General features: G+C 38.7%; 1 protein-coding gene across 9 annotated transcripts in view; it reads right to left on the reverse strand.

The window, feature by feature from the left end:
• Nucleotides 1-24,499, reverse strand: part of WDFY3 (WD repeat and FYVE domain containing 3) — a 183,248-nt gene that overhangs the window by 19,385 nt on the left and 139,364 nt on the right. For all 9 annotated transcript variants that reach the window (XM_010576267.1, XM_010576249.1, XM_010576232.1 and 6 more), the window contains 21 exons: nucleotides 24,000-24,134; nucleotides 21,892-22,071; nucleotides 19,716-19,949; nucleotides 17,673-17,772; nucleotides 15,955-16,115; nucleotides 15,148-15,377; nucleotides 14,162-14,271; nucleotides 13,105-13,287; nucleotides 11,119-11,276; nucleotides 9,593-9,670; nucleotides 8,400-8,627; nucleotides 7,518-7,571; nucleotides 4,991-5,159; nucleotides 4,614-4,777; nucleotides 3,686-3,834; nucleotides 3,294-3,414; nucleotides 2,834-2,919; nucleotides 2,404-2,484; nucleotides 1,798-1,852; nucleotides 1,314-1,433; nucleotides 383-500 (listed from right to left, as the gene is read on the reverse strand). In XM_010576267.1, coding sequence (XP_010574569.1) covers nucleotides 383-500; nucleotides 1,314-1,433; nucleotides 1,798-1,852; nucleotides 2,404-2,484; nucleotides 2,834-2,919; nucleotides 3,294-3,414; nucleotides 3,686-3,834; nucleotides 4,614-4,777; nucleotides 4,991-5,159; nucleotides 7,518-7,571; nucleotides 8,400-8,627; nucleotides 9,593-9,670; nucleotides 11,119-11,276; nucleotides 13,105-13,287; nucleotides 14,162-14,271; nucleotides 15,148-15,377; nucleotides 15,955-16,115; nucleotides 17,673-17,772; nucleotides 19,716-19,949; nucleotides 21,892-22,071; nucleotides 24,000-24,134 — 2,914 coding nt within the window. The remainder of the gene's footprint in view (nucleotides 1-382; nucleotides 501-1,313; nucleotides 1,434-1,797; nucleotides 1,853-2,403; nucleotides 2,485-2,833; nucleotides 2,920-3,293; nucleotides 3,415-3,685; nucleotides 3,835-4,613; nucleotides 4,778-4,990; nucleotides 5,160-7,517; nucleotides 7,572-8,399; nucleotides 8,628-9,592; nucleotides 9,671-11,118; nucleotides 11,277-13,104; nucleotides 13,288-14,161; nucleotides 14,272-15,147; nucleotides 15,378-15,954; nucleotides 16,116-17,672; nucleotides 17,773-19,715; nucleotides 19,950-21,891; nucleotides 22,072-23,999; nucleotides 24,135-24,499) is intronic.

The raw sequence follows: 24,499 nt of genomic DNA on the forward strand, positions 1-24,499 counted from the left end.
ATTCCCATTCCTTTGTACAACTTATTTTCTTGCAGCAGCACTCAAACTGTGTTAGTAGAGACAGCTGGTTGTGTGCCTCATGTCCCTGTCCATTCTAGCCTTTAGACAATGTTAAACTGTTCTGAATGTGCACCTGTTTTGTCTTTATTTTTACATATAAACAAAAGCTGTCATTTGGATTTAAAACAAACAACACAGCAAGAAAACCAATGCCCCTTTGCTCTAATTTAGCATTTGTTGGAGAGTCGCTAAAAACCACAGTGGAGTTCTGCATATCCACATCCAGACCTCTTGACCTATAATATAAAAATCCATGACTCCCTCCCATCATGTGACAGGCACATATACCCCCGCTCCTCCTGCAGGAGGTATCATTACTTACCATTGGGATCTTCCCAATCTTTGTACCGCTTCTTGTACTGGGCTAACCTGTCTTCTGTTTGAGCTCCCATGGGCTTGGCCAGGTTTCTGAATGTCTTGGGATTGGTAAGATCCAGTTCCTTTAAAAATAAAACAGACACCAATTTTATTAAAAAAAAAAAAATCAAAGACTAAACAAACCCTTTCAACACTGCCGATTACCATATTTAATACCACATACCTCCTAAGGCTGTCATCTTTGCTTTCTATACACACAGCTGATGCAATATTGGATATGCTTAAAACAATCCTTCAGTCCCATCTAAGAAGTCAGTGTTTTTTATTTGAAGTCACATCTGGGCTCCGGATAATTTCTGCCCTGCTCTCCTCATCCTGTTCCTCAGTTCCCTCTAATTCTGTTCTTGAATATTCGACATGCACACTAACAATATTTTATGTTATGGTCTGGCTGGTAGCAACAGCTGCCCACAAAAGCATTAATACAATGTTTCATCTTTTTCAAAAGTGAATTCTTGACTGTGGGGCCAGATTTCATAGTAGCCCCTACCACAGTCTTCTGGACAAGCATGCTTTCTCTGTGGGCATAATGGCCTTCAGGATATTCAGTAGAAAGCTAATGCAAAGACTTACAGGAACGGCTGCAACACAGAGAGGCAACTGCCTTAGAACAAGCTATGTATCCTGGCCCTCACCTGTCCAGTAACATCCATAAAAACAGCACAGGGAAGGACGTGCCCACATGGGACAGCCAAGAATCTCTAATATCCTACTCACTGGTAAGTAGAAGAAACATGACAAAATAGATGAATGCAAACAACTGGCGATAAAGATAAGCCTCAGTTTTACTAAGGCAGTATGAGCCAGCTGTAATATTTGCAAAACTTCCAGCATATAAAAGATCACTGACAAGGCTGACAAGATATTTTATTTACCTCCGAATCATAGTCTGCGAGGATCCAGGGAAAGACAGGGTACTGCATGAGATCATTATAGGATCTGCCCGCCAGAGTGTTTAAGTGCATCAGGTACTGGAAGTTACTGATTTCTCCTCTCTTAAGGAAGACAGATAACAGCACTGTAAAGTGTTCACTTTACAACAATCAGATGTCTACACTGCCAGACTGTCAAAGCGTTCAGCTCTCCCCAAACATACAAAACTTACTTCAATATTACAACGCTCACTCTATGTTTACTAGAGTCCCTCCCCTTGCATTTTCAATGGTAGAACCATTTCCTATTTGATGATGATATAATGAAATACTACAAACTAAAATGCTGAGATACACTTTCTATAGTACTATATTCCACCTGTTTGAATAAGAGGATGCAACATATATGCACTGATTAATTACATATCACTACAAAATGTGGAATTTAATTAAAAAAAGAAAACCCAACCAAAATTTTCATACTTACTTCCCATCTTTGAGTAACAGATTTTTCTCCCACTAATGTGCTAAGCAAGCCAGACCTAATGGGAAGAAGGAAGTGCATTTTCTGACTTAGCAGTAAGATCTGGGTTATATCTTCACAAAACAATCCAAAGTTTTAATCTTAAAACTTGTAAACTGTCAGAATTAGAAAAACAGGGCTTTGTTCCTTTTTGCTTTAGCAGTACCTTTTTTTTTATTTCTAAACACAGAGTTAAAATGATGCACATTAATTATGCAATTCAGGGCAAGTACAAATGTATCTAACAGGCTGCTGATGAGGAAAATATCTTCAACAACTTGGACAAATCTAATGGCTTTGGCATTCCAATTCCTTTCAGAACGTATCTGTATACCGATAATGTTAATCCTGATAGCACATATTAATTAGTAAGAAGATATACCAATGCTGCCAACAATATTAGCACATTTAAAATAACTGGAGCACAACATCACTAGTTATTTATTTTGGTAATGCCCAATTTTAAATTGAGGTTGCAGTACTCTCCAGTGAACCCCGACCTTAATGCAAGCATCATTTATTTGAAACTATTGATGAGCTATAGAGCTTGTGAGGAACAGAATCACCTACCCTTGCTCTACACTCGTGTTTGGCCTCTGCCCAGACACCGACTCCGAACTGTCAGTTAGAGATGGCACCACAGCCAAAAACCTGCATCAGCAGTTAAAAGGAGATTAAGATCAGTGTTTCTGTCCTTGATATGTCTTCTCCTTAGAAACAGAGTGCATTGAGTACAGTTACAGACTTTGTTTTGAGCAGCTACGCAACATCTTCAACAAAATTTTTCCCACTGAACGCATACCACAAGTTTTGCATGTGGGCATTAGCGCTTCCTAGTGGTTCTTTCATGCAGCACTAAGTTGCTATCAGGTTATAAACTGCCTAACATCCATCACTCTTGCAATCTGCTTCTGGTTGTTAGGTCACCATAGGCTCAAATACAGCTCAACACAGGTATTTGCAAATATTCAGACTAATGTTCTAACTTATTTTACAATACCTTTGATAAACTTTGTTTCTAACCCCTTTTTGGAAAGCTAGAAGATAGTTCCGTCCGTCTCCTGAGAAAACTTCAATTGCAATTGGCTGAAAACAAAAAGGACAAACCCATGTCAACACTAACACATTTGCTCGTCACCTCTGAAGGTCAGGTGCAGACCAGTTTAGTCATACTTTAGTACATCTGACACCAAATTATGGTGAAGCAGACTTTGCTTAGTGGGGCCAGATATTTTATTTTCAAAACATTAAAATTCACTAATACACCCAATAAACTAAACCACAGTATGCCAAATGTTCAAACAAGGATGCCCAACTTAAGCACTTCAATTTCAACACTGTGAACAACTTCACTTTCCAAATACTGATCAGTTGTGTATTTATTTTACTTTTAAAAAATGACAACACCGTCAAAAAATTCCAAAGTTGGCCCCTCAATCCAAATACAACGTACAAGTTACCTGCAAAAGGTATCTCCTTTTATGTACTTCCTTTATATCTTCATATGCAAAAATGCTGCATGTTCTTTTGAGTTGACTTGGACCTTGCCTTGCTCCCCTAGGTATGATTGGCTCATGCATCCTGTAAATGAGCATAAACAGGCAAGAGAGAAGTGATTAAAAAGAAGATAAATTAAAAGAATTATTGTCTTAGTTCATATGAGAGCCCAGTTATAGAAACAGCTGATTTTCACAATATACCATACTACACTGAGCAATTTGTGAGCACAGAAGAAACTTCTCCTGAAGTCTTTCTGGATCTGACATTATTTTGGAGTTGAATCCTCAAAAAATCTCATTAAATACTTCTTGTTCAGCTATTAATGATTGAGGAAACTCTATTAACTACTCACTTTGGAGGCAGTGTCTCAATATCCCGTATTTCTCTGGTAGCTGTCATGGTAAATCCATCAATGACATAGAAGTGCTCTTTCCCAAAGAGAAGCAGCCCTTCACTGGTGTCAAGGCCCTGAACCCGAGCACAGCGGTACATATGCTGAATCTGTGATGAAATGCAGATGCTTAGCAAAAGCAGGTTAACAAGTTCAGGCTCAGACCGTTGCTTTGTTAGAACAAGCCCCAGACACCGCCTTATCACTTGTAGATACAGCAAAAATTCTGCTATTTTCCCCCTTAATCAGAGATATACCCAATGCCTGCATTTAGCAATTGGGGAGTTAAATAAAGCCTCCTCTGTATGATATAGATTTATATATTTACCAACTTATCCACTCACACCATGCTTCTTGAGCATATTTTAGAACCCATAGCCCACCCGACTATGATCACAAATGTACTTACTGGTATACTTCAGACAGACAAAGTCTGAAATACCAAATATGCAGCGTGGTCGTTAACACTGTTCTTGGGGATAAAATACTAGTTATCAAGTTTTTTCATTCTAATGAAGAAAACAATTAATTATTGACAGTCCGCCAAGTTCAGTGTTTATATTTTCAAGGTATATTTTCTGTCTGGACTCATTAAGCTGACAGGATAATAATCCAAGCACAAGACAGCTCATAGCTTTCATTTCAAGATGGGTTCTTTTTTCCCTAGCAGACAGAAGGAGAGAAAAAGAATGTTTCCAGTACAGGGTTTTCAGCTCAGGATCTCTTTGAACCAGAGCACACATTTGCTTTCCAGGAAGAAGCTGACAAAATATTAAGCAAATTCACCTGTAGATCAGGGAAGGCATCTAGGACATTTATTCATGCTTGTGACATGTAATGGAGAAATTCCAACACAATAAGTGCTTAGCGTGTTTGAAGTACACAGTACCTTCTCTCCTTCTTCAAGAAGTCGAAGCAAAGTTGTATTGTCAGTCTTCTCCTCTTCATCAATCGAACTCCCCTCAACAATCTGATCCTGTGATTGGTCCTGGTTCTCATCATCTCCTCCGTCAGGAGCAGAGCGAGATCGTTTCAGGGGAGGCTTGACCAGGCCTGGAAAAGAACAGAGATAGATAAATAAAAACCTGGCAAAAAATTCACTTCGCAAAACCTATTGAACTTTGAAATTACTGATCCAATACTAAGAAAGAAAACCAAACAAGAGTCCTACAAGATCCTTATGCTTATCTTAATGCAAATGTATGAGAAGATATAAAGGCAGATAAATTTAAAGAAAACAGTTCAGGACAGAACAAACGATCTAACCTTTGACTCTTGCAATAGTGTCCTCCCCATGTTCTGGCTCCTGCTGAGTTGTTTCACCCACTGTATTCTCTTCTATAGGATCCTGAAAGACTGCAGGGTTTCCAGAAGCCAGGCGCATGTAGTACTCCTTACTATCATAACTTACAGCTCTTCGGTAACGAGCAGGTTTCTTAGAAATAATTGAACAAATTGCTTGGTCAGTCAACTGCTCATTCGCTTCAGTGAATGTGTTTCAGGAATACTGTGTGCAGCACAGTGCATGCCCATCAAGTGTTTTATGCATGCTCAGTCATACACCAACACATATAGAAACAGAGACTCTTCAGTAGATCTGATCTACCAGCTAATTTGCAAGGGAGCTATTCAGCCACTAAAGTAATAACGGGGTTGCAGAAATGCCTGCAGATAAACCCACAACATGGGAACTAAGAAGTGTGGCCAGAATGTTATGAGCTGTCACAAAAGGCTGGGATACTTGTGCTTAAGATTGATAGATGAGATGGCCTTTTTATCATCTTTCATAACTCCCTACAACATATGCAGCTTATTCATTAGCCAACTGACTACTTTGCTATGCAATAGTTTGAATAAAAAATTGCCTCAAGATACAGATATGTGGAAGCTGATATGAACGAAAAGCAGCCCGGGACTGGCTTTAAGGCTCAGAAATTCATAATTAATTCAGTTGTTTCTTTTTTAGTAAAGATTCTGACAGTTTGTGGACAGGAGACTGGCACAAGAGTATCCATTTAACCAAAGTAATTCTCTGAGCAGCATTTGTACCTTTAGGTGATGACAATGTATTACGATACCTTTCATTATGGTGGTGGTATGGTGGGTTTTTTTTGGTTTGGGGCTTGGGTTTTTTGGGGGAGGGGGGTGGTGGTGTTGGTTTTGTTGAGGGTTTTTTTTGCGTTTTTTTTTGGTTGGGTTGTTTTTTTTTTCCTTTGCCCATCCCGTCCCCCACCACAGGCTAATTCTTATGTTCCTCACTTGATTATGGAGGTAACATTTGAAATAGAATTAAGAACTAAATGAGGACAATAAGTATGTCAGAATGATCACAGGAGATACAGGTGAAGATAAAAGAGGTATTAAAGAGCCAAGAGCCCTTCCAGAACTAAAACACTTGATACACATGGATGGATGAAAACCCACTGATTTTATACTGCAGTTGAAAATGCTCTTCTCCAACTACTGTTTGACCCCACCCTCTAACTTTAGAAAGCTTTATGAATGTGTTCAGTTCTTCATCACAAACTTTTTTTTTGGTAGCATCATTTCCCATGAATTTCAAAATTAGGTTGGGATAATTACAAAATATTATTATTATAAATCCAGTTCAATGCTTTTCATTATGTAGAACTGCAGAATATCACTGCCATTTCAGTCAAGATTTTCCCTTGCCCACTTCTGCAGTAATAACTGGAAATACATAAAAGGTGAATTTTTTTTGGTTCATCTGTATGACAGTATAGTGGAAAACTGAATGACCCATAAAATCAAACTAGCTTTATTACAAGTGGATGCTCCAGATGACAAAGAGATTAAGATAAACAACACGGAGATTTATTATTTCAGGTCAAATTGGCTGCCCCCAAAATAAAAAATTTAAGGCACTGTGATCTAATTTGCTGCTTATGTTCAACTAAGTCTTCTCTCCTTATCACCACAAAAATGCCACTTAAATGATGCTTAAAACTCTGTGGAAACAACTACGTATAGCCTACAAAGAGAAATCCTAACTAGCACTGCTAACATGAAGAAAGGAAAACAGTAACAATTTATATTGGATATTCTGTATAATAGCTTCACTTTCACTTATATGTATTAGTTTATTGTTGAATGTAATTCAAAATGAGTGAACGCACATTACACATTGTACTTAGTGATGGGCAAGACAGTGAATGTAATTAACAGAGAAGCAGCGTAATACTGAAACGCTTGCAGAGCAGCCACTTTCAAACAAGTCTGTTATTTTCAAGGCAGGATTCATATTTTTTAGACAAATGTGTATATTTCTTTAATAGTGAAAATGAGAGGAAGAGTCAACTAGGACAAAATTAATCTGGGCTCTAACAAAAGTAGGCCTGTTACAGCCCATTAGGGTCAAAAAGGAGAAAAAACTGCTCCCCAGATCCTCTCTTGGAAAGAAACACTTAGTTTCCCAGTAAGTGCTTCCAAGTGATAGTGTTGCCCATTACTAAACATGTTCCACCAACCATTAGTTCAGATCCCAAAGCCACAACAGTTCACACAGTGAGAACAGTGATAGCACAGCCCAACGCAGCCGGTTAGTGTGCAGCAAAGAAGGTAAGATCCACAGAAAGTTTTATTAGGTGAAGGCTGAGGAGAGCACAGTAACATCTTCTAACATGATTACTGAAAAAGCCTTTAGGTCTGAAAATATTTATCGAAAGAGCAAGTTGAAAGCTGAACGTAGAAGCCTTGTTAAGATTGCCTAACATGCAGGAGGAAAAAAGAGTTGTATTTATTTCACATTCTTTCAGTGTACTTGTTTCTTTACCTTTTGAGGAATGGTATCATCAGATGTCTCAGGAACTCTACTTGAGAAGTCAGACTGAAAACAGGGCATCAATTATATAAGCATCAGAGAAAGAACACTTTTGAGAAGAATGTATGATGGCATGTTCTCCACTTTGTGTAAATTAGACTGTCACTACAGCTATTGTGTGTCAGACTGCAAGCAGACAAATATACCTAATGGTTTAAAACTGGCTGAATGCTATTTTTTGTTTGCTTGTTTTAAGTACTTTGACATTCATGCTTAATTTGAGGAAAAAAAATCCTGCACGCATACATGCATGCCTAAAAAGACACAATAAAGACTGCTCTGTTTCTTAAAAATGGTGTTCCAAAATTAACAGGAACTAACTACCAAGTTTTCAAAGGCCACGCACATTGCTGCTACACAGCCCATGTTCATATTCGCAGACGGATGAAAGTACATTTCACAAATGCACCTGAACAAAGGCCTGTAGCCTGTTTGTTTTTCTTTTTTTTCAGATCACTGTTTACCACATTATCTAGCATAAGGCCAAGAACTCAGACTGAAACCTCCCATAGTTATGATACTTCTCAGCCTCTAGAGGCTTGTGAAGATGCCTCTGCTGTCCACTGGCATGATCACTTAGCTGATGCAAGCACACCTCATCTTATGTTGCAACTGCTAGTCTTCAAGTTCACCTAGTTTTGAGCTGAGTGATTCAGTCCTTTCCCTAAATATACTACGAGGAACAACTGGATCTTACCAACCATTTAGGACATACAGACAGGATACGAGGTAATACCAACAGAGTAAAATATGTTTCTTAAGAAAAACTTCTAAAAAAATATGGATTTTACAACAGGGTATAAAATTACTCATCACAAAATCTTGAATACTTACCAGCAAGTTTGTTTCTTGCTCAGCTTCAGGCATGTAGGGATACTGAATATAAAACATGTCATTTCGCACCATCTTTTTCCTCATTCTGCAGGGACCCTCAGTCATCTCCAACATCCACTTGTCAAGATGGGAGCCAATGGGGGGACCCCACAAACCTCGCTCTCGCAGTAACTCGTATTCAATTTGAGACCACTCTTCTGTCACGTATTTTAATGCATTCTGCTGACGCTGAATACAAAAACATATGTATACGCCTCAAGAGTGATGCTTTCAAGCCTGTCTCTGATGTGAACATTTTCACTACACTACAGAAAAACGTGTAATAATTCATAATTCTACTAGCATTGTCTAGTACACCTTAATGAGCTTTTCAGTGTCAGTTACCATAAGAGCAGGGTTCATATTGTTATCTTCTCAATAAAAAAAGAAAAAAAAAAAGAAGGTAAAACCTCTGCTTTTGGTTTGTATCATTAATTGAATGTATTTCTAAATAGCAAATACGAAAGAAATGTAACTTAAGAATGAAAACAAAAACTGTTTTAGAGGCCTTCCCTGCCTGTATTTACACTGGGGAGAGAAGTTCAATGAAGCAAAGTTTGGTGGTTGACTTTTTTAACTAATTGTTTTCAGTGGCTTGTTTCTCTCAGAAGCCGACTTCTTAAGATTTATATCATGCAGCTCAACAACTAGTTTGAAACAAAGGTCTTTAGGGATGTTTGGAAGAAACTGCAGGGTGCAAAGATATCATTCTAGAAGGCACAGAGCAGCCACTTTCTATCACTGCATAATTTGGGAAAGGTACCATAAAATTTTCTTTGTGTTACGATGAAAGTAGTTTGTACACAATGCTTCTCTGCATATACTCTTAAGTTTTTGTACCATGTTTTAGAAAGACAGCATATTCTAGCATATTTTTTTCTTTACACTTCTAAGGAAAGACTACTTAAGCTTCTTGAAAAAAACATGTCCTATTGCTACAAAAGCTTTCATCTACAACTAGATCAAAATTAGTTTCCTCATTTGTTTATTTGATTGCATTTTAAGAACCCTTAAAAATAACAACTGTATCTGAACATTCAAGCATTTCATCAATGACAACCTAATATTTCACAAGCCCCATACTGAGAAATGGGATTAGTATAACCTAACAGGTCAAAATATCAGTGTCAGGTAATTAATCCTCTGAACCATACCTCCTGATATTCCTTATACTGCATATCAACCAGGTCCCGAACCACTGCAATGTGAGTAAACATCCACTGGGAAATTTCCTAATACAAAGGTAAGAGGACAGACAGAATGACACTTTATAAAAGAAGATTTTGTTTGAATGAAAAAGCCTATGAATACATCACCTTGCTAAACTTGCTCACAAAGGATAGTTTCTTTTTAAAAAAAAAAAAAAAGATGACTTTCAAACTACTGCATGCAACAGTATTTAAGGTTTTGTTTGGTGTTTTGTTTTGTTTTTTTTAAAAAGGCAGTAGATTCATGTATAGGAATACCCTTTAAAGGAAACTGGCAAACCCTCGGAAAATATTCCAAACACATGGCTAACAGTTCAAAACACTCCCAAACAGCCAAAGACTGGCACTTACAAATATTACTACTTTTCCCTATTTCCTTTTAAGTAGTATTTTGTGGATGCTGCCTAGTCTGTTGGAAATCCTCAAGACACCCATCACTCCTCATTCTGTACTGTGCTATACATGTTTTCACTTACTGCTCCCTCTACTGATAGAGCCAGCAACAGTTCCTGTCAGCACAGTTGGTGAGTTACCTCCTTTTCATTTTAATGCATATGCCTGCTCACCAGGAAAAGGACTGAGAGCACTGAGAATTCTTTACTTCATCAAAGCCACCAAATAATTTTCAGATCAGAAGAAGAACTGGCAACGTATTTTTTTCACAGGACACAAACTCCTGATTAAGTCAATAGGAGTTATACATTTCCTTGTGGCAGGAATACACCTGCCCCCGTCGACCCAACATATCCCCAATGTTTCAAGTGCTAAATACAGTAAGAACTCAATCCTCCAAAACTTTCAAACCCTTCTCTTTCCTTTGTTTTCAATGCCTCAAATACTTCATACTAACTCCTTGCAACGGCCCACCAGGTACTGTCCTACTGAGAGCACCACTGCTGTGCTACTCTGGTCTAACTCTTTTTTTAAACTTTTAATTTTTTTTTAAGCAAGCAGGTTTGTAAAACGAATGTCCAGTTCTATCATCACATACTATTTTGCTGAACTTTTCTCTGTAGTACCATAAAATCAGTGCAAAGCAGCATTTGTTTAGTCATGGTACAAACACACTCATATAGGGATTTTCCTAAACCACATTATCTTGGGGGCAGGATGAAAAAAAACCACAAGCATCTATCTCACAGCTTCCATTTCAGAGCATTAATGCAAACTGACTTTAAGAACCAGACTAGCAAAGCAATAAAGCATATATGTAAACAGAAGCAGCTGAGCAGTCTCACCAACAACGAAGAGTTTAACTCTTGGCTTAACGTTACAGATGCACAGATGCACCTAATAGATTAGGACACACAGAAGCAAGATGTCCATTCTGGATATTCAAAAAGGGAAAAGAAAACCAAGCACCAGATACCACTTCACACACTGCAGGACTCCTTACATTGTGATATTTACCACAAACCCTGAACGTACATTGCTGGATTTTAGACTGCATGTTATTCATTGACATAAATTACCTGTGTAGACAGGTTGTGTTTATTAAGCCCACTCTCCTTGCGGTTTCTCCTGGAACCAGTTAGTTTAGAGAGGCCGAACCCACTGCTAACTCGTGAAAGTTTGGACTGTGTGGTTGGAACCAAAGCCTCCCCTCTACTGATGCATTTCTTCTCATGAGCTGAAAAAACAAAGAGAAAGTGTTTGGAGCACTTTTTAGGTGGGGTTTTTTCCTTCCCCCATTACAGTTGTTTCTTTAAATAGAATAACCTTTTCTGCTGCTTTAAAAAGGCGGGTGTTTGGGGGATTAGGGTTTTTGTGTGTGGGGGTGGGTTTTTTGTTTGTTTGGGGATTTTTGTTGTTATTTTTTTTTAAGAGTGCCCAGCAGCACTCACATTCATGTCAAACATTTATGACTTGTATGAGGAAAGATCCCCAGGTGAAATCTGGGAATTGCTTACATTTTGAAATGAAGTATGACAAATAGATTTGTTCCTCCTTTTTTTAATTATCAAAATTGGGCTCCATGAGCTATGAATTCTGTCCTCATCTGAAGAGGTGGAAACCAGCTATGTATAAACAAAATCATCACCTAGCCTCCCTCTACCCCTGCCAACCTTTATTTTGCTGATTTACATCCCTTAAAGAACAAGTGGACATTCCAAAGAAGGAAGACAGCATCTGAAGAAATATTTTTTTCTCAAAACAGTCACAAAGATAACAGGATTTATACAATTTATGTTATAAACAGTAGATACTAGTGAAAAAATTGCAGCTGAGTGCCATATGTCTACCCAAAAAGGAGCTACAACATGACCCCACTAACCAATCTGGCAGCAAAATAAGCTGTATTGAGCGGAGAAACTAGGTGGGCCTACTGCACCTTTTTGTACACATACAGCCATCCCAGTTGATAGTCAAGTCCACAAGACTGGTGTGCTTACTTTAAAACTGAAGTAAAAAAAAAAATAATCACAGTTTAGTTCAACTCTCTCAACAGTTTAATGTTCTTCCAATATTCAGCTAATGAATCGTGTATCAGTCACCTTTGACTTCAAAAGTACATGCTCACATTCCTCACTGTTGCTTTAATTCACTCCACCTCTGAGCTTTCTTTTCTTCTTTTAATACCACTACTACTTTCTTATAGCAATAATTTCTTTAAAAGTCCTTCACTCTACTCAAAACATTTCTGCAAATATACTGACTATCAGGGAGATACTGGAAACTTGAGCAAACATCAGTCAGGGACAAAGCACATCTAGAAATACAGAAACTGCAAAACCAAGTATTCCAAGTTTCCAAAAATGCTTTCTGTATATCCAGGTTAACCTTAATTGCTTTAGAGCCATGTAATCTTCAAAGTAGTTAGTCATGTGTACGGAATTTTATTATCTGCTGTCTAAACTCTCACTAATTCTGTCCAGCAACAGTTGGCCTTCTTTATTACACAGGCTCAGAGCTGACTTGTGCTAAACTTGCTGTCCACCAGGATTCCCGGGTCCTTTCCTGCAAAGCTGCTTCCTATGCTGAACAGATTCCCCAGCCAAGAAGGAGAATTCATAGTATCACTGCTGCTTAAGGAGGACAGCTTGGTCACACATTTCCAATCGCATCACCAGACCAAGAGTTTGCAGGTTGCACCCAGATATGCACAAGAAGGGCCCCCCTCCCTGCCTGACGCATTCAATCCTGAGAATAGTAACACAGGTCACCCCAATCCAAGTGTTCATGGGAAGGAGCTAAATGACTCCATCACTGTAATCCATAATACGCTGTTTGGTGCACACCGACTCACACACACAGGACATTGTTGAGACCACCAGTAGCGTGCAGCGGAGCGTAAGTATATTCTACAAACGGTACAGTTTCTGAATGAGACGTTAAATGGTGACAGTTTAGAGTGCTTAGCTACACAAAAGCTAAACCCACATTAAAACATCCAGTGCATATGGTTCACTTCAGGGAAATCTACCGTTCAGGACAGATAAATCCTCAGTTACACTTACCCAAATGATTTTGCCAACACTTTAAACTTGCTTCCTCAATAAAAGGTCTTGCAACAGTTATATCCACTTGGCCACGATCATTGACAGGTAGCGTCACTTTGAAAACTTCTTCTAAAACCTGTTTTTTACTATGGATCAGCTCTGTCCACACTCTGTTTATAGCTTTTAAAAGAAGTTGGCGACCTGCATAGGTACAAGATCATAAACAATAAGCTCTCTACGGTGCTTATAGAATTGGTATTTTTACAGTAGTGAACTGAATAATTTCTGCAATTATACTCTAATTTCTTCCCCTCTTGCATGACTTGTGAAATGCCTTTGGCCAGGCAGTCTTTTCTTGCCATTTATATGCTATCAGGAAGTATCTAACAGTTAATTTGGGCATTTTTTTCTCTGTGAATCTGAAGTATCGGCTCTGATTAGTTGTGATTCTTCTCCTACATCCATCTCTTCACAAAATGAGATTAAAAAAAATCTTACAGAAGTAGGTCTATAACCACATATATAATTCCATACATACATTACGCTTTAATAGTTTTACATATGACTGTGTGCATAAGCACACGCCTGCATATTAAATATACACATGCAAGAAATAAAAAAAAAAAAAAAAAAATCACTGAATCCTTTCTTCCACAACTACTTCATAGATTTCCTTTGAGTGAAAGATCCTGAGGATGCCACTGAGTAATAATTTTACAGCTTATACCAATTATTTCTTACCTATGCTCATGTAAGATCCAGCTGATACAAAACCATGGTGCACACTTAAAATGACCCATTTCTATTACATTCAACTCAGTGCATATAAAGCAGTATTTCTGATTCTGACGTGTGTACAGAAAACTATAAAGAGCTCTTGGTATTTTGACAAAACAGTAACTTTCCTGGATATGTCTGTCTTGGTATCTCCAAGTGTTTTTTTTCATCTATTTTTTTATATATTTCTATACACACACACCCCCCCAGCCCTAAGAGTAACTAGGGTAAAAGATTAGTGACAACAACACAGAAGTGGCATTAGCAGACATCTGTGGCTTTGTCACTCTCAGATTACCTTCACTGACATCTTGATTGTAGACTCCATCTGGTTCTATATCAGAGGGGATCATAATGTGCCAAGTTGTCATCCTGGCTTCTGCTTCCAATCCAAACCCATCAACGTTGCTACAAATACACAACGAATTAACAACAACCTGGGGGGGGTTAGGGTGGAGGGGAGAAGTGGGAATCAACATAAAAACCCCGCCAACAAGCTAAAGCATTTGATTCCCTGTGACAGTATCACAAAGATTGATATGTGATACTACAGCACCATATCTTCACTTCTGTCCACTTGAGTTCTGACAATCTGTGGTCACAAGCTGAACTGAAGGTTTATGAAAAATAACACGCCATGGACATGTCGCTAGAGAAAGTTGGTAATATTTGAAGAAACACAAACCAGATGAGGCCACAAATAGAGAACATTAGGGTTTCTGTTGCTGATGCTTCCCAAGTGTTTTTGGATGAAACACAAGTTGTACATCTTTTTGGAAAGAAAAAATCAAAATGCCAGGCAGGCATTTGCAGCAATGCAGAAAAGTGGGTGTCCACAGCATTTGTCATGGGCATCTGATTAAATGCCTGACTAGACTTACTCAATGCTGTACATACAAGTACTAAGATATGGAATTTGTATGAAATGATTCAACAGACAATAAATCTAGGGACAGATCCCTTTGACTATTAATTACTTAGCACCAGTGTTTCTTTCTACCTTCTCATAACAACAAAATGATTAGAGAAGCACTTGTGTCAGTATTTTGAACACCTCTGTAAAAGGAGGTAAAAATGTCCTCCACACCTGGGCTCTTCAAACCTAATTTTGTTTCAAAATGAATCACTTAAGCTTGCCTGTATTTCACTGGCCAGTAAGTTCTGAACGGTTATCCAGAATTTGCTGACTTATTTGCAAGGTGAGTGTCATTGCTGAGAGATAACAGGTCATTTTAATACTTCACAGCCCTGGTTCTGGAACGAACTTCTGTCTGAGATATTTACCTTCCCACGTGCAGATTAATCAAGCAGTGAGCTAGGCAGCTGATGAACTCTTGATCATGATTTCCAGGTCCCAAAATTAAGTTTCTGTTCACAGTAAGGACCCTTAGGGAATCAAGGAGAGCCACTTGCTGAGGAACAGTTTTGTGCGCCCTTGAGAATTGATACAAGATGGTCCTGTTCAAGCAGTGATAAATAGCATCCAGCGATAGTCCCTGAGATCTTCTTTTTGACTGATATGAAGTAAAAAACCATGATCAGATAGTAGCAGAAAATCAGTTTACTAGCACACAATCTTACCTTGAATTGATGCATGCTCATTTTTCAAAATCGTTATTTTACTAAAAGCATCAATTCCATGAATTTCAAGGACCAAAATGACATTAATACATGATGATACACTTACGATTTTAACATCTATAAAGACACTGCTGACTTCTAACAGTAAAAGTCTTCTAACTATCTGCAACAAAAATGCATGAGGAAGCTTCCCCAAAATGTCAAGGTAAATTTCGGAAGCTTCCCAAAATTCACGCAAGGTAGATTTTGTTGTTTATTTTGGGGGATTTCTAAAAACTAACATCATCTGAAAGCAGTTTTTATTCAACAGCCCCATACTAAAGCACTCTACACTAACAAGATGTGCTAGGAAAGCTCACTAAAGAGAGAGAAAGCATGGGGAAGAAAAGCATACTTCTATGCTGACCCGACATGCATCACTAGCAGATTGCTTAGTCACTTCACTCCATGGATTTTAACGTAACCTGCGAAAATGTTTTCACAAGCAGGCTAACAGAAGAACACTATTACCTGTGCAATGAGCTGGATTATGAAGTCCACAAGAAGTTTGGATTCTTTGTTGAACATGCCCTGCCAAAGCTTATCTACCACACGCTGTGTAAAATAAAATACATTGTTCACCAGCACTTGGTAGCTTCCTCCACTCGTTATAGGCAGAGATGCATCTTCACCTAGGCAACAAAAAAACCCCAAAGTTTTCTTCATTTATCAAAAAACCACATCTGCATAAATATATTCCCCTTAGTCTGTCCTTTCTAGACTTCTGTAAAAGAGAAAGAGACTCAGTCAAAGAAAAATCTGAAACTTCATGGCTTTCTTACAACAATCTTTGATGGTAAGTGAACATTTGAAATCGACAAAGACCAAAAAAGGCGGGGCTGGGGCAGGAAGAGTCCAGAAGAAATGGTACTCTTGTGGATCCTGAGGTATCGTATTTATGTAGGGTCCTCCTTTTCAATTGGAGCTGCATGTGTACAGAACCACCTGTAGCTTCTTTAAATTATACTTTTGCTTTTTCAAAAAGAAAAGAACCTTTTTAAACACCTTCAGATGACAAGTGATATCAGCTGGCATCACATGTCCCTCACTGTGCTTCCCTCAATAAAACCAAGAGTCAATGGGCATCAGCTGCATGTGTCTGCGTGTAGGTAAATGTCAGCCCACCTTTATTAAGAGAAGCTTGAAAAGTGCAAGTGCTTTCATAAAACAAACAAACAAAACCATCAGTGGTGTTGATTTTGCCAGAAGTTCACCTACATTTATTCATTTGTTGCCTCATCTGCACATAAAGCAACTGATAGCACTGCACCTGGAGGAAGCTGGCAAAAGCTCAAAGAAGGAATGCCTGGGGAAACCAAAGTCCTGCTCCTGGGCTGCACCAAAGTACTTGTAAGCACAGGAGACTCTTCTGAGAACCTGACTCAAAGCTTCACGTAACATGATTCTGCATTTATTTTATTAATGCAGTGCAGCCAGAGAAAGACAAGTCATTGCTGTGGCAAGAAAGGGGGAAGCCTTACAAGCACTGTTGAACAGAAATGCATGCTGCCCCATGACATCTAGGATAGAGATAGAGCAGACCGAGAGCTCCTGGGAAGTCCAGCAGGCCACCGTGAAATCCAACTGAGCACCTGAGCAGCAATATTCCTGCAGGCCATTCCACAATCATCTAAACCCATGCTCTGGTGGGACAGCCTACCCTACTGACATCCAAGTTACAAGCTTCTAATTCTCTTCCTATCCATTTATTAACTGGATCAATGGAGTGCTAATCCCAGAGTTTTTTTTTCTGGAATGCTGCATTCATAATAAAACTACAGTAGGAGGAAATGGAAACAAAGCTAACTTAAAAACCAAAGTCCCACCCATAATAAATTGACAAAAGCCCCAGATCCTCTACCAAGGCAAGAAGGACAAGAGAGATGATGCAAGATCCAGTTTCAGTTCTTTTTGATGTGATTGCAATTTTTCTGGCTTACATATCCAAAAGACTCATGCCGTATAGTTTTTTTTGAACAACCTATTTCACAGCTTTGGCACAGTCAAGCTAGTGAGGGAACATGCAAGCACAGCAACACCATTTACACATCAAAGGAAAGGAAAGGGCAGAGGAAAAAAAATAAAGACAATCAAGTTGTAACAAAACAGGACAGTAATAAAGAAAAAGTTAAATAGTGAAAACCTTTTGCTCAAATCAATAGATTGATAACTAAACTTTGCTATGTTACCCAATAAAACATCAGCTGCAAGTAAGTGGTCCATCACTCCATCCAAAACGTATGTCTGAAACTCCTTCTGCTGTGTTCGTGTTGATCTTTCAGGGGAAGCCTGATAAAAGAAATACAATGTTAAGATAATTAATATCTCTGAGCAAAAAGAGGGAGCAGGAAGGTGTTCTAGGTGAATTTCTCTTTTCTTAGCTCTCATGAACTATGTTTTTTTCTCTTAACATTCTGTCTTGAGTAAGATGTCTTGGCTTTATCTAAAAATTTAAGATGCATGTTGAGTATACATTGGCTATATGCAGTCTTACAGAGTAGGCATTATTTCTATTTAAATCCAGTAAATTTATCTTCTGCCATAATAGGAACTGGAAAAGACTACATTCCAAAAAGATGCACAAATCTCTAACTAAACATATGGTTAAACTGTGATCTCCTCAGTTCACACAATCACCTCCTTCAGTAAAAAATGAGTAAATGGGACAGATCAAACATGTAAGGTGATAATCACTTCTATGTGGGGTTCTGCATATTACTACAGCAGTCTTGGTATAGTCATATGCTGAACCTTTATAATTTCCTTTGCACTTAAAGGGGAAAATCACTTTATCACCTTGTGTTGTTCGATGCATGCATAATCATACCTAACTGAATAATCCACTTAAACAGTCCTAGAAAGCCAGATAACATCAAGGCAACCTGCTTTGTCTTGCCCTGTAACAGTTTAGCAGTGTGTACATACCCAATGCTCTGTTTATGCTAAGGGGCCAGTAACATTGACGAGCGAGAACAGATTAAACCAGCAGTAAAACAACTGCAACCAACTGAATGTGGCCTCAAATATGCTTCCCGATGTTTGTGTATAACTGCACCTCTTGGCAATTCATTTTTTGCTTTGTGACACCAAAGAGATGCTCAACTGCTCCAGGAAATTTGTTAGGAAATATACAAGCACAGTCCAAAATTCCTGCAGCTATCAAAAAAATCAGGGAGATTCAGCAACACATAGGATGAGGTAACAAATAGGTAGGTCAAGGGAGAATGTGAATTGACATGAACCAAACATTCAAAATACATTGTCTGAAGAAGGTGTGGGCAGTTAAACAGTAAGTGAACTCATTCCTTGCCTCACCATTAACAGAAGGATGCTTTCTGCAGGTGTCACAAACTTTAAAAGGTAATGTACAGGAAGATAACACAGTTATTTTGTGAATTTTTATAGCATATGGCACCATATGTCCTGCCACTTTTTATCTAATATGAATAAAACAGAAACCTTAATGTTTCTGCAGGGATTTGCTTGGATTTTATATTTTCAACAAAGCCAATACACCTGTCATGGTCTGAAAGGTGTTTAACAAATGAATCTTACTCCACAAAAGTAAAACTTGAAGAAAGCTACAACTTCTCATGCTGCACTGTTGAACATCTAGTGTTGTGAGCCACTACCTCTGTTTCCAGACAAAACGACGTATTGGCTAAGATGCCAAAACAAGATTATGGCTGCTCAAAAGCGAGGACAAAATAGAAATAAAACAATGACACTGCATGCTCAGCAACTAACAGAGCCATTTGACTGGCCAAATGAAAGTTAAGGAGCCCACAAAAAAAGTAGTAGTAGGGCTGTGGTGTGGAGGGGAGAACAGAGCACAGCAAGAAAAAAAGCCAGGTAACCAGCGCACAGACTGTCAGCTCAAGCACTTGAGATGGTCACCAATATACACAAATGCCAGGAGGTGCAGGGAGGAGAAGTCCAGAAAACATTCTCAAAGGAAAGCTGAGATAAACCCTCTGCATTTGCTTTCTTAGGTTTTTCCAAGCTGTTAAAGAAAGGTGAGCAAACTACTATTTATGAGACACTAGTGTTTCTTTTTTTTTTTTCCCCTCCCCCCTTCCCCCCCCCCCCCTTTTCAGGGCAATTTACAGGATTCTACTGAATCCCAGGTCATCAGTCCTCTAACTTAGAAAGGTAAGTGGAAGAACACATTTTAGGGGATAAAGTGTCACAATAAGTTCAAAAAATAAAAACAAAACACAAAAAAATTGTACCTCTAGCAGAAGATCTACCAGTGGAGTCTGTTTGCTGGCTGGTGTGAGACATAAGTTATCAATTATCAGCACACGCATGAAGTCAAACACAAACTTCTTGGCAGGATGGTTGGTTAGGTATGTCTTGGTGCCAACATTGCAGTATTCTGATTGGCTTCTGTTCATGCCAGAATCAGCTGCGAAGGCTTTAAACTCTTCAGCTGGGGACCCAACTTCATCATCAAGATCAGTGACCTGTGAAAAACAGCATGTTAAAACTCAAGATCAGCAAATTAACAGCAGTCTTTTTGATAACTCTATTCACTTGTTTTTCAAAGGCTACTCAATTCACATTCTGCTTCATAAGAAGCCTTTTTACAAGATTATGTTCAGGATCAGTTCCCTAATACACAACAGGAGAAACAACCAAATTCTAGTTTCAGATTCCCAAGGCGAACAATAATCAGTGAAGACTGGCATGAGTTATGTGAGCTAGAGATCACATTTCACATTTACTTACCAACAAGAAGTACTCGGGCAATTTCTAGATACTTTGCAAAAATAAATGTTCTCATTGCAAAAAAGAAAAGTTTTGAAAAAGTTATTAACTAACGCAGTTAAAAAGGAACTTTTCTTTTTTTAATACGGTATCTTCATCAGAGTGCAGTATGGCTAAGCCAGTTTCCCAAAACCTCTTAAAAGAAAAAAAAAAAAAGGGGGTGTGTGTCTCTACAGCTTTCCTCTTTCTGACAAACAAGAACCTTTGAGGGGCTAGCTCTTGAGGAGGACTGTAATAAAAGCGCAAACAGTCATGGAAGCTGTCAAATCCAAAAGACTGTCTGTTTTTATGTAACGCCCTCCTCCAAATGCAAGAGGAGACAACATGATTTCCCTCAACACGCTTATCGCATCACCAGCTTATATGTGAAGTAACCAAATGTTTTGAACATTTGGTCTGCTTCAGTAGGAGAGTTTTCCCAAGAAATTAAGAGAAGCCCAAATGTGTACTCTTTCTGATTTTAATGGCAATCTCAGAAGGGCTGAAAGATCAGTTAAGAATTTTCTCTCAAGGCTGAATTTGGGCTATAGTGTTTTGTTGCAGGAACCTGGCTGTTATTCATCTATTTCACAAGGGATTGATTAGTTCTACACATTCGGGCAGAGGGAAATGCTGGAGGAATAAACCAATTTGGAGTCAAGACAGCCTTCAAATAGCAAAGAGCTCAAGTTGTCAGGCAGCTACACAAAGTTTCAAGGGACTTAGTAGTTAAAGTAAAACCTGCTCAGAGACACAAGGCTCCTCTAAAAACTCTATACAGGTGAACACCAAATCAGCTTTACCAGTTTATAAATGGCACTTTTTTGAGAGAGCAAGCTCCTAGCATCTACTTCAAGTGCAAGTTTAACTTAAAAGCAAAATAAACTATCTTTATGAGATGCTCATCAGCATGTCCCTTTAAAAACTGATCTCCCACTTTTATTGACAACAGAAAAGATAGCATGCCACCAGTAATTCCTGAAGTATTTTATTATACCCTCCCTAGTTCTAGCATTTGCCAACCTGTAGCCTAACTATCCTTCCATATTCTTAGTAAAATTACTTTTAGATGTTGGCTAACAATAACTGTTTGTTTCCTTTCCATTCATATTCTAGAAATAGTATCATTTTTAAATGACACCAAGCTCAAACATACTACAGGCAGCAATGCAAGCAAAGTTGAATTCACACCCTCTCCTGGCTTGAACTCAGTAGTTCCAGGTAACACAAGAACACTGTTTTGTGGTTAAGCCACAAAAGAAGAAATGGGAAGTGGGAAGAAAAAGAAGTTTTAGATTTTATCATATCCTCCAGAGCAGAGGGCTGAAAGCATAGGCAGACTCCATTTCTTTTGCTTTTGTAAATCTGAGCTAACATTGTTCATATCATTGAAAATAACAGTCCACTAGAAAACAAATAAATCATGTACATTCCCCCTAAAACACAGTTTCAGATGTCACTGCACAGGAACTGCCCTTCAGTTGAGCATGCACTTCTCTTGGTTCCGAAACCCAAGTGCAAAACGTCCAGACCAGCCTTTACAACGACCTCTTTCTGCAGGGTAAGCAGAGCTTTATCTTTGTATGACTGCTAATTGATAAATCCTCAAAAGTAACATTTGGGGGAAAAACAAAATAGCTAATTAGTTGGATTTCCTACCATCTCAGAGTACGGTCGTATGTTGAAAGGAAACACTGTTGCTGCCAGCGCACACAGGAACTCTGGGCTCATCCACAAGGAAATGAGGTCCGGCACATTGTGATACAAATATCGAAAGAACTGCATCAAGGTGACTGGATATTCTCGAAGCCAAGAGCCTTCTTCCTCTGACTGCCAAGGCTGAGTTGAAAAACAAACAGCACATTAGCACAGATGGCACTAATTGAAGAATGCTCATTTCAGAAAGGAGCTGCAGGAAGAGGAGCTGTAAGGTCAAATATGCAATCAAACGCATTGTCAAACATGCAATGAAACACGATTGTGACAGGTGATCAAAGATGAGGCCAAATGTGATCAAACACATGGACAAGCACTTGTTCAAGCAGAGCAGAAATAAGTGACTGAATTTGTGGCCAACCACATGACCAAGTGTGAAAATCACATCCAGAGCATGTCAAATGTGTCAGAGCACTTGTCAGAACACATGACCAAACATGTGTCTAGAACACATGACTGAGGACACAGTGTTGGAACATGTGACCTAGTATCTGACCAAACAAGTGACAGAAAATGTGTTCAAGCACATCACCAACATGTGACGAACCTGACCCAATGTGACAGAACATGTGCCTGAGCATGTCACCATACGATGAACATCTGAACAAACATGTGACCAAACACATGGCTAATCTTGCTTCCAGAATGTGTGACAATTGAACAAGCTACCAACTTCTAACACACACATAAACCACATGTCCAAACCATATGCCTGCAACAGGTGACAATAGAACATGTGATAAGAGAATATGTGTCCAAGCCATCACAAACATGTGACTGAACACATGGCAGCATATCACCTTATCATAAATACATGAGAAACATGTAGCTGAACATGACAAACACTATGAAGATATGTCATGATAAAACAGGCTGGAACAAGTTGCAACCACATGATGAAATGTAACCAGACACATGACCGAACATGTGATAACCCACAGCAATAACACACAGCATCCTAACACATGACAGTAACCTATGCCTCAGCATGTGTTTGAGCACATCACAAACAGGAGACTGACCACATTTACAACACATGACTGACCATAAGACAAAATATGTGTCTTAACACATAATGATTCAAAACATGTTGGTAAACATGACCTGACTCATGTCAACCCCAAATGTGATGGCACATCTGAACATACACCTGATGATGCAGCACAAGATAGCAAGGCAAGAGATAGCGCATGTTGCAAATGTGTCTGAACAGGTGAGGACCAAACACATGACAGAACAGGTCACCAGCAAGAGACAGAACACATGATAACAGGAATGTGTACAGCAGCAGGTCATGAACATGTAACCAGCACACGTGTCCAGAAGACACTTCTGGACATGTTAACATGGGAGACACATGCATGTAAGCAATGCTTCTCAGAGCATATCACAAACACATGATGACCAAACAGGCGACAACCAAACAGGTGCTGCTTTTCAAACATTTCATGAGATAATTTTCAGCAGATAACATACTATGGCTCCAAGGAAATACAAAATTTTCCCACTGAGAAACCAACATTCACTACTCTTGACATTAGATTCAAAGATGAGAAGATGACACGTTTTTCTGGCAGTAAATTCATTTCCTGCAGCATGTGGCTATTAATAGTCAGGGGACTTCTCTGCATGTGGAAGGTTCATGCACAAAATCTGCAACTCGCATAGCTCTGAGCAGATGGGATATAGAGTCTCAAACATTGCCCCACGATGTTAATCAGGAAAGAAATTCAATGATCTCTGCCAAGGGCATTTTATCCTTCTGCTTTCTTCTTTTGTTTTAATTGCAGCAAAACACAAAGCCCAGCCTTTTTGTGAAAAAGCAGCATTAATTTTGTGGCCACTAATATTTCTACAGATACTGAAAAATAAAGTAAGATAGAATAACCCACTGACACTGATGGTTTTCACCCAAGTATTATGAGCCTAACTCACAGCTGGGTTTCTTGTGACATTAACAAAACCTCAACTTTTTTAATTTGGCTTTTGACCACATGGCAAACCTGAACAATTCTGTATATTCAAATACGAGCAAAATTTTTTATGCTTACAGAATTCAGCATGCTCCTCAGCATTCCCAATAACAAGAAGGCAGCTTCTGTGCAAACACTATGTATTGAAGAGGTAACGGTGCCACAGGAGGCAGGAACTCCAAATATGAATGTCCAAATAGAGTCTAAATCAAACTGTAAGAGGTGAAAGAGAAGAAAGAAGACATGACATAACCCCTTTCTCCTGTGCAATTTGATATTGCTTTTTATTGTACCTACAACATGCTCATTTGGCAGTATCTAAAAAATGAATTGTTTCACATATTCCAAACTTTGTCCCCAAAAGCTTCATATGAAGGTCACATGTCACTGAAGAAAATTCCTTCTGACCATGGGCTAACGTAACTGCAACTCTCACCTTCTCTAAGTATTTAAGTGTTTTGAAACAAGAAGAGACCTGTCAGCACAAATGCTGCACAATCACTTCAGTTTACTTCACTCACATCTAGCAATAAAACCCACATAATATCCCAAAGGTAAAAAAAAAAGAAAGAAAGAAA

This window comes from Haliaeetus leucocephalus, unplaced genomic scaffold, assembly GCF_000737465.1.
Source record: "Haliaeetus leucocephalus isolate CR32 unplaced genomic scaffold, Haliaeetus_leucocephalus-4.0 Scaffold21, whole genome shotgun sequence".
NCBI classification, from domain to species: domain Eukaryota; kingdom Metazoa; phylum Chordata; class Aves; order Accipitriformes; family Accipitridae; genus Haliaeetus; species Haliaeetus leucocephalus.